This window comes from Bactrocera oleae, chromosome 3 (genome assembly GCF_042242935.1).
Source record: "Bactrocera oleae isolate idBacOlea1 chromosome 3, idBacOlea1, whole genome shotgun sequence".
Classification (NCBI taxonomy): Eukaryota; Metazoa; Arthropoda; class Insecta; order Diptera; family Tephritidae; genus Bactrocera; species Bactrocera oleae.
The window spans coordinates 72,201,989-72,213,360 of NC_091537.1; the positions used below are offsets into that span (position 1 = coordinate 72,201,989).

General features: G+C 33.5%; 1 protein-coding gene across 1 annotated transcript; it reads right to left on the reverse strand.

Moving 5' to 3' along the window:
* Window positions 1-4,991: 4,991 nt before the first annotated feature.
* On the reverse strand, window positions 4,992-11,372 carry LOC106616649 (exonuclease 3'-5' domain-containing protein 2). Its single transcript, XM_014233414.3, has 2 exons — window positions 11,060-11,372; window positions 4,992-5,723 (listed from the first exon to the last, which is right to left on the reverse strand). The coding sequence occupies exons 1-2, from the start codon at window positions 11,206-11,208 to the stop codon at window positions 5,168-5,170; spliced, it is 705 nt and encodes a 234-aa protein (XP_014088889.1). The 5' UTR covers window positions 11,209-11,372; the 3' UTR covers window positions 4,992-5,167.

The following is an 11,372-nucleotide window of genomic DNA, read 5'->3' on the forward strand; positions in this document are numbered from 1 at the left end:
AGTTCCTGAGTGAGAACAACTTTATACGGATGCAAGCCAAACTCCTTTCTCAAAATCCGCCAGGTTGTGGTTTGAGACAGTCCCAATTCTTGGAAACGTCTTGGAATCGACAAATTGAACCCTCCAAAATATCTTCACCAATAAACATATGTTCCTAATTGCGTTGCAGGGATGCCAACTGCTGCTTATCATAAATGCAGGAAAAGAAAAAAAAACAGGAAAATTTATACGTATTTATTTTGTGTGCAATATATTTTGGACCGATCAGGTGATTCAAATAAGCGAAAAAATCAATTAATTAAAAACATAATATTAGTTTACGGTTGGTGGTAAAATTTAAATTTTAGCTATGTCTGTCATGTGTGATCGGCAATTAGGAAATTGTACCAATATTCGGTACATGTTTGAGTTTTGACAAAATTATTCATCTGATCTTCAACCCGAACATGAGTTACATACATATGTATGTATAACAAGTAAAGAAGTTCTAAATTCGGATGGGTGTAACCGAACATTTTATAATCTCGCAACTTGCAAGGATCAAAGCCGGGAAATTACTTCATGTGTTGGCAAAATTTTATATTAAAGGAAGTATTGATTCGATTCAACCCATTTTTGACCCAAAACATACTATTATCGAGGGTTTTATTTATTTCTTTTATTATATTATAATATTATCCTTCACATTGACCGATATTTTCGGTAGAAGGGCAACAATAGACACTGGGGTCCACATATTCTGTACCTAGGGGCGTGAACAGTTTTGGTTCGATTTACACAATTTTTAATCACAAGGTGGCATACTTTAAACACATTATTCACGCAAAGTTTTACCCCGATACAATCATTGTTGCTTTGATTTGCATAGGGAAAGTGAAAGAATCAAATGAAATTTATAATGGTGTCATATGGGAAATAGGCGTGGTTGTAATCGGATTTCGCCTATTTTCGCACTATAACATAGTAGAAATATGAGAAAAATGTTATGTACCAAATTTAGTTGAAACCGGTTAAGAAGATCCCAAGATATGGGTTTTCACCTAACAGTGAGCGGTGACACGCCCACTGTCTAATTTTGAAGTCGGTTCCCATAAAGTCATGTCAAACCATCCCAGAGATAAAATTTAATGTCTCTGGCGTGCTTAGTGCTTGATTTATCGCGCTTTCAGCAGTTTTTAACAGTACCGTTATATGGGGAGTGGGCGGGATCACCCAATTTCACCCATTTTCACACTGTCGATAGAGGTGCTAAAACCATTTGCGGATGACGGTAAAGTCAAAGTCGGTAAAGACGGTGTCTTTAAGAAATGACGATACGATGATTATAAGGGGGGGGGTTCTAAAATCTGAAAAAATCGATGACGTAATTTATGGACGGCCCCAAACTCAGATTTACGTCAGCAAAAAGTTCAATTGCTTACCCAAACCGGTAAAATATTTAGTTGATTTAGACCTCCGTCTTTGTGCTCTTACAGTCGGTATATACCTCCATACCATATATTAAGCAAAAAACATATGTCATTATTATATACACTTTATGGTGTTTCTTAAAAAATAAAAGTACAATAATAAACAAATTTGTGAAGATATCTTGTCAAAAAAGTTTTTCATATAAGAATCCTTTTTATACTCTTGCAACATGTTGCTAAAGAGTATAATAGTTTTGTTCACCTAACGGTTGTTTGTATCACCCGAAACTAATTGAGTAAAAAAAAGTTGTATATGTACGTATATAAATGATCAGGATGAAGGGACGAGTTGAAATCCGGGTGACTGTCCGTCCGTCCGTCCGTCTGTGCAAGAATTTTCCGTCACACCCGAACTTAGGCATTCCTTACTTGTTGATCGTTCTGTTTGTAGGGGGACTAGTTCGTGTGTACACAGACAGGCGGGCAACCAAATGTCGAGTCAGCTCGTCGCAATATACATATTTTATAGGGTCTCCGACGTTTCTTTCTTTGTGTTACAAACTCTGTGGCAAACTAAATATACCAACAGGGTAGATATCTTGATAAAATTTGGTACAAGGGTTTCTGGACACTATAAGAAGATAGGAATTGAATTGCGCGGAATCAGACCATTATCACGCCCACAAAGTACCTGCAATCAAAAAACTATAAAAAAGATATAACTAATCCACAAATAAAACAAAAAACTGTAATTTGTAACTTGGCAATGAAGCATGAAGAGCATGTATGATTCAAAATGTTTTAAGGAATGGACGCGATTGCCCTTAATACGTTTAGTGTACATATCTCGGAAACCACTAAAATAAGTCATGCTGTGAACAAGTCTTTCAAGCTCCTCATCACACACTGGGTAAGCGTAATCAAATGTTAATCATTTATTTTGAATTTGTGAAATTAATGAAACTCTAAGTGCATCCTTTTCTGTTAGTAATATACAAAATATGGTTAAAATTGGGTAAATTCTACACTAGAGCTAGGTACACCTTATATAAAAATTGGCTTTCTATTCTATATATCAGTTAATATTTAGATAACTTACCAAAATTGGGTAAGCTCATAATATTGAATATACTATAATTCAATGCCAAAATGTGTGAAATCAGTTTACGAACTACCCAGGTTACCCTTCCAGCTGACTTTATACCCGATATATTGATTTCTGTATGATATTTTAATGAAATCTCTCAAACATAATGCGGTTTACCGCCAGTAGATAGGAGGGAGGGCATAGGGCAACGTATTTCTTCAATTTCCATTATATGGCATAAGGTTAGGCAAAATGTCGAAAATCACTATATTGGGTATATGGAGGTTAGGGTAAGTACCGAACCATCCATTTTACTGCCAGACCACATTATTATTAGACAAATATGTTCTTAAGATGTTTTACAAACTCACAAACTGGCCGATATTTTCTATGGGGGCTAGAAAAATTATAGTCCGATTTCTACAATTTTTATACTTTCGCAATACGTTCGAACAGATTATAATATTCTGTTCACTTGACGCTTATTTCTAACACCTAAAACTAAGCGAGAAATGGTGTCGACGATAACTTAAGGAAAAAAGGAGTTTGCTATTTCAGAAAAGCGGAATAGAACCATTGCCAAGCCAACGAAGTACCACTAGGCGAAAAAGGGCTATAAATAAGATACAAAACTGTAATTTTTTATTAATATCAGAGCAAAATTCCACATCCCAGAAAGTAATTGACCACTTTCAATTAAATTTGGTTCAACACATTATTATGATAATCTTTTATTATACTGTCAAAATCAGACTACAACCACACCATCTTTCTATGTATTGAATACCGACAATTCAGAACATCACTATGTATCAACTATTGCTTTTAATAGAACCATTTCATATTAAACTTTTCAGTCATTTTGGTATTCACCGCTTTATTCTGCTATTATTATCTCAAGCTAAATAAGTCAGAATAAGGCAAAAGGCTTCAAAAGTTTGATATGGTGTTTTACATAGTTTATGAAATAATGAATAACAATGATTCGATCAAATTAACTTCTGGAAATTTAGCCGATTAATGATAATCGGTTGTTGAATCTTACCCTTCGTACTTTACCTTTTCTAGGTACAGTAGATTGGATATACGAAAGTTTGGCTATGAAAATATTTAATGTGGTAACAATTATAGCGCCTTTTGTTAAACAACAAAATCGAAATACATAAAAATACATAAATAATCAACGGTTAACGGTTATTTTATTGATACCGAATAATTATTCATGTATGTGCATATTTCGATTCTCGTTCAACTAACATTTAATTACCATACATTTTTCGCTTATCAACTATATTGCCAATATTGTCGAATCGATAAACATTATCGCGAATTGCAATTTGTATATGACCACTTCTATTGGCGCATTTGTAATAATTTGGCATATGAATTTTCGGTTATTTATAGCAAATGCGCATAATAAAATGGGAACGAAACGTCTCTTCCTCGAAAAAGCCGACAATGTATTTGTGCTACTTTATACTATACTATGTTTGGAACCAAAAAAATTCGTACTGTCCCAAATCTTATAATATGGTACATGGGGCAGTACCTCGTACCTTAATTCGATGTTCGATTGGTCAATTTCTCTTTACAATAGTGGTTAAGTGTTTAAAAAAAAAAAGGAGAATGGCTAGTTTACTACCAAACATTTAATAACAATTTCAAAAATTTCTACAATATCATCAGTTGTAGCGGATTTTTCGATTTATGTTTGACGAATTAAAATGAAATATCACATAGCTGACCGATATATGCGGAAAAATTAACCAGAGCGAGAAAAATCTATAATTCTATGGTTTGAGATTTAATATCAGCCATTTTAGGTGCAAAAATGTACTCCACATATATTTTCTATCCTATGACGAAGGAGCCGGAGTAGGACTTTTCCATTTATTTCGATTCTGGTGGTGGTGATATCGACTGCAGCATCCAGATCTGCTGTCACGTAGTATTTAAGATTTTTGGTATTTAAGGTTGTCGTAATGCATCCATTTTTCATCACCAGTTACAATCCCATGCAAAAACGACGTTTTTTATAGTGTTCAAGCACCATTTCTGACATACTAAGTCGTCACTCAACGGCTCTTCGCTTCGTATGACACCCGATTTCCCTGCTTTTGAATGTACCTGGCTGCTTATAAATGTTTTTAAATAGCTGCTTAAGTGACTCTCAATTCTGTGAGCTCTTCTTGTGTGTGACAACAATCTTCATCTCGTAATGCTCCCAGTTTCTCATCTTTTTTAACCTTTTTGTTTTCCGGGACGTTCTTCGTTTTCCAAGCCAAAATGTTCCCTCAGCTGTGAAAAAACTCCCCACAAAAGATGCACAAGGACAGTAGCTCTCCAACACACGTTCGGAGTATTTTAACAATGAGATATTAATCAAGTTACACCATCTCTTGGCAAATCGGACGAATATAGTTATAGACTAAATATTATAATATAACAGAATATCTTTAAAACTCATTTATATTAAACATTAATGCTATTACATATTGTACATTTTAATAAATCCGCATATTATACTTATGTGGAGACACTTTATTTAATCAAACAATTTTTTTTGGACATAATAATAATAATCTTGCTCAAATTGAACCTTAAGGCGGCGATATTATTAGGCATAAAAAACATTGTCTTGTTAATGTGATTACGTTATTTTCGCCTGTATTTACTGAACGCAACATTGATTTGAGGCAACACTTTCCAAGGCGTTGTGAATATTAGGTTTGTAGTCCATATCATAATACTTTTCGAAAACATTTACATTTGACACTTTCTTGGCTAATGTCTTATAGATCTCTATGCCTGCTATAGCATCATCAGCAGCATATTGAACTTGTTGAGGCGTCAACTTGTACGCCTCCCAATCGGAACAGCTTAGCGAAAAACTTTTCGTTAAGGTACCACCCACAACATCCATATACATTGCGGCCAAATTTTGCGCATTTTCACCGGTCAGTTTTGCCACAAAACGCAAATCCAATGCAGACCTTGTCGGTAGACCACATGCTTCCAAAAATGTGCAATCTCTTGCAGTGCCAACACCAACTTTAACCACCTTGCGATCCTTTAGTAGATCGCACAGGCTCCTGGGGAGGTTTTCTATTTTACATAGCCTTATAACAGCACAATATCCCTCGTGACTACATAACTGCAATACGGACACTGCGCCTTCGTGCACCCATTCACAATCAAAGCCGACTACTGGCACGTCATTACAATGCCTGAAAGTAGAAATGAACAAAGACAGATTACTTACATATATAAATGAATACAACTGTTTTAGGATTTACCAAGTTTCGAAACCTTGGTAAAATTTTTGCTTCTACTTAGTCATTCATCAAACACTTTAAGTACAAAAAGTTAAATTTTTTACTGATAAAAATATTAGTACACCTTTTATGAAAAAGTTGCAATAGTAACAAAAATCGTACACGGTTTACAAGTTAATATTACCGTTAAGCCACAGTTACATTGTCAAGTAGATTTTTGCGATATTCTCCGTGTACCATTGTCGTCCGATTTGAAAAATGTACTTTCGAGAAAAACGCCTTCATTTTAAACAAAAAATAGATTTTTTGTCAAACCTAACTGGCCTCGCCACCTAAGAGTCCCATAAAAACCTTTAAAGAAATCTCATATAGGATTCTTACGTATGATTTAACCGATAATGCATATGATTGATGGGTAATGAATGACTTAGAATATCCAGCGGTCATACCATTTTAAAGGGCACGCCAAGTGTGAAATTAAAAAAAATCAATATATGTTTATTTTTATTATCTTTACCTTTTTCTGAATTACAGCCATCTAAAGTGTAGCCGCTCAATACAATCAAGCCAATCAGCTATCTTAAAATCTTGTTCACATAACGGTTGTTTGTATCACCTAAAACTAGTCCTATACTCTTGTATATATATAAATGACCAGGGTGAGGAGACGAGTTGAAATCTGAGTGACTGTCTGTACGTCCGTCCGGATTGGTATTGCAAATGGACGTAATCGGACTACTACCACACCTACAAAATACCATTAAACGAAAACATTATCATAGTAGTAAGAGGAGCTAAATAATTTTTTAAAGTGGGTGTGGCCCTGCCAACTAAATGGTAAAATATATCTTCCAAACCACATAACCAAACTTGCTGGGAAGAACAAATTTCTATAAACCCTGTGAAAATGGGTAAAACCAGATCATAATCATGCCCACTCCCCATATAACACAAGCATTAAATTTCACAACCAAGATAGTAGGACTTTAGCCGGTGTAAAAATTGGACGATGGGCGAAATGAAAACCCATACCTCGGTAAAAAATATTGTCCTAACATTCCTACATGGGCGAAAAAACCAACGCCTCCTTCCCATATAACACGGTATTAAATTCCATCTGATTCTTTCACTTCCCAGTATACTAATCAAGACCCAATCAACAAATCCGGATAATAAATATGATGCATTTGAAGTGTGCCTGATCTAAAATTGTCCAAATCGAACTACAACTTTTCAAGCCCCCAGATACCGAATGTTTAAACCCCAGTTCATATTGCGAATTTTTCATCGAAAATATCGGTCAATCTGCGAGATGTATTATAGAAAGAAATTCGAAGAGAATTTTTTTCTGATAATAGTATGTCTGTATGTCAAAAATGGGTTGAATCGGATCAATAACTCCCTAAGCCCCCATATACCTATTTAATAGAAAAATTTTCGAACTTCCAGCTGACTTTATACCCCATACATCGGCAAATATGTGAGTTATCTGAATAAAATTGGGGAAGCGTGTTTTCTAATAACGGTACATCTTTGTGCCTAAAATGGATAAAATCAGGTGCAAACTTGCCCTAGTCCCTTATCTTATATATTAGTGATGGTATATGAGTTACCTTAATGAAACTCAGAGAGAATCTTTTTCTGTTAATAATATGTAGTAATGCCAAAAATTGATAAAATCAGGTCAATATTACCATACACCTAATACAAGGTTGGCTTTATACCGAATATATTGATCGATACGTAAGATATTTTTGCCATATTAACTGAACGTAGATATTAATTAATTATATAACAAATTAACTGATCATATGTATAATATTGAATATACTATAGTTTAATGCCGAAAATATGTGAAATTGGTCCACGTATTACCCAAACTCCCATTCACTACATATATTGATATTCTAACAAACCTTATGCCAAATATGTCGATCAGTGTGTTAGTTATATACATATTTATAAAATTGATTGAAATATGGTCTAGAATATAACTGAGTAATGTCAAAAGTTTGTACAACCTTCAATATACCCTATACAGTTATTTCCGACTTCCCACTTGCATTTGAACCGCTTAGGTTGGCCAAAAAGTGTGATATTTTAGTGAAATTAAGTGAACAAGCTTTTTTAAAAATTATGATGGTATTTCCACGGGAACGGCAAGTTGCAAGAATATGAAATGTTCGGTTACACCCGAACTTAGCCCTTCATTTCTTGTTTAATATAAAGTTTTGTCAATATTGTATGAAATGTTCGGTTACACCCTTAGCCCTTTCGTACTTGTTCTTTTTTTTACAAAAGGCCTGAAGTTTCAGTTTTTGTAACAGAGCTCTTTATTTTTAAATTAAAGTCGTGTATAAATCATATTTCTTTTTCCATGTACACCCGCCAGAAAAGGTCTGCGTATACGCTTATCTCATATTCTTTTGTTAAAAAATAACTTTTATATAAAATGGGAATTCCCTACGTAATAACTATTGTAAAAGTGTCGGAAAGTTAAAGTTTTACTTGTTTTCGTAAGAGTAGCAATTTTAAAAAAAATTTGTTCTATTCAGTTTGTTACCAAATTTAGAATATCGAATCTCGCCTAAATGAAAATAAATAAGCCCCTCTGAAAGGGAAATAATGGTTAAACTTTTCGAAAAACATACCTTACATATGGGTTTTCTTTTCGTCCGTATGTTTTGTTTTGTTTATGTGTTACTGTCGGCTATTTAATCACTTTTATTTTCATAAAACTGTCCTTTAATGAATATCAAAAAAAATTGGTTTTTATATAAAAGTCAAGAAAGCTATTTTTCTCAACTTATTTTTGTTGGTACCTTGTACGCATACTTTTTTTGCCCGGTGTACATATATATTTAATATATATTTTTAATATTTTGCATTTAACAAGTAAACATACAAAGGGTTTTTGCCATAAAATCCCTCTTTGAAAGATATACGCAGTTCAAGTCATGCCTCAAGTGTATTGAGGCTTAGTAGGTGCGCATTCATATTGTCATATGAGCAACACAGAATTTATAATTTATAATATAAATTATATTTAGAAATTGTTTACGTTGAATCCTTTTAGGGCAAAAACTGAAACTTTACGGGACGTTTGCAAAATAAACAAGTAGGGAAGGTCTAAGTTCATATGTAACCGAACATTTTATACTTTCGCCGGGTAAAGTGACATACGTTATTTTCAAATATATTTTAATTAAAAGTAGAAAGTATTGCATCTATAGTTTAAAATCACAGACAAGACGATACACTATTATTAGAAAGAGATTCTTTCGAAATTTTTTTAAGATTTCTTAGATATTGACCGATAGATACAGTATAAAATCAACCGAAAGTTCGAAAATATATTAGGTATGTGGGAGCTAAGGGAAGTATTGACCCAATATTACCCAATTTTGGCACAAGTGCACGCTGTTATCACATAAATATTCTCCCCGCATTTTAATAACTTCATTGATGTTTTATTTGTCCAATGAAAAAAGAAAGAATTATATGGAATTTAAAAGTTTGTTTTATGGGGAAAAGGGCGTGGTTGTCAACCATTTTCATAGCATACAATAGTAATAATTGGGTAACCTCACACATCAAATTTGGTTGAAATTGGTCTAGTCGTTCCCGAGATATAGATTTTTACCTAAAAGTGGGCGGTGCCACGCTCATTGCCCTATTTTTACACCGGCTAAAGCCCTTTCCTACCATCTTGGTTGTGAAATTTAATGCTTGCGGCGCATTTATTCAGTGTGATATCGCACTTAACCGGTATATCAGAAGTGGGCGTGGTTATTATCTGATTTTACCCATTTTCACAGTGAATAAAAAAATGCTAAAAATACTTCTTCCCATCAAATATGGTTAAGTGGTTTAGAATATACTTTTTGTTATACATGAATACAAGTATAATTAACAATTATTTGAAGTAAAACTAATGTATATACTTGATCATGAACCCCTTTTTCTTTAATTTGATGCGAATATATCAAATTCTTGACAATTTCCAACTTTATTTCACACTTTCAATTATAGTTAGATGTCTAATTTTCCACACATGGAGCAGGTTTCCATTCATGACTATTTTTTAGTTAGTATTAATAGCAAACAAGAAAGTATGCAAATTTAAGCACATTAATATTGAGATTAACGTTCATTCTATATACATATGTATGTACAAACATAATATTGCCTACCAAAAGTTTATGCCTACCAACCAAACTACCAAAGACAAATAAAATACCAATTTTCTTCCGATCAGACCAAAACAGAAACTTTAGTATACCATTCCTCGATTTGAGGGTTAAAAAAGCCTTGAAAATAATTCATATTAAAAAAATAGTATATGTAGAAACAATGTAGTGAAGTGGTAGTGTATAATAAGTGCATATAAATCGAGAAATTGCAATATAAGATTTGTCAAATTTTCAACTTAAAATGCAAATATCTCGAAAACTATAAGTTTCCGGGGGTATAATAATGGTAAAATATATTATTGATCTGGAGAATCTCCTCTATTCAACCATACCCTAAATCAGAGATAAAGAGATGCCCAACTCGCCTCTCACTATTAATTTAAAAAAATTAGAGCGCAATTGATAAACGTCAAAACCTCTGAACTCAAGCAACTGTCAAAGTTCAGTAGGTCTGACGTTTAGCAATTGGAAAAAGAGGGACGGCCAGATTAAAATCATACAGAAAAATATGTAAACAGAGTGATTTGTGCTGCTGTTGAAGATCACGAAATTGAAATTTATGTCTAATATCTTTTGTGATGTCATGCTAAGTGGTATTGATTTTCAATTGAAAATTTTTAAAAACATTTATTAATTGTGAGCTAATACATTTATTCTTTTGATTACGTATTGAAACTTCCAAAATCAATTGTTGAATAAATCACAAAATCACAAAAAAAAAAAGAGTATAAAAAGTTTCTGCATATGTTTAACGGATACATGTATATTAATATTTAATCTTAATAAATGATGGGTATTTTAATTTAAATTCCCAAAAATTATTATTTTGTCCCATCGGGCTACATTGGAAAATGTTGCAAAAAACGCTAATTTTGAGGCGCTCTCACACTGGAAAGAGTTGGGCATTCCATTATCCCTGCCCTAAATCGTGGGATCGTATACTAAAGCCGAACCAAAAATTCTTGTTTTCATCCGTATGCGCTCTATTTACTATGTAAGTACATTAAAAAACAAAGCCGCTATTGTGAACATTTCCCGTTGAAATATTGCATACAATATTTTAATAATGTTTAATGAAATGTAATATATACTCACTTCCGTAATATGTCAACGGCTCTAACACACTGTTGATAGTTATCAATCAATTGGACTCCTTTCTCTGAATACTTGTTGTAAAGGTAGTTACATAGCAGCCCAACACCTCCGGCAACTGCAATTCCTCCAATTACATTTCGATCAGCCATAGTTATTAACTAATGGCTTTATTTCTTCAGTTTGACAATACGTATTACTTCTCAGAAAAATCCAAATTTTCCTACACTCTATCTCACAACCTTGCGTGTTGCAATAGCAGCGATCATGGCAGAGATAGATCATGGAATTGTTAGCGAAAGTACCTATTCACAGT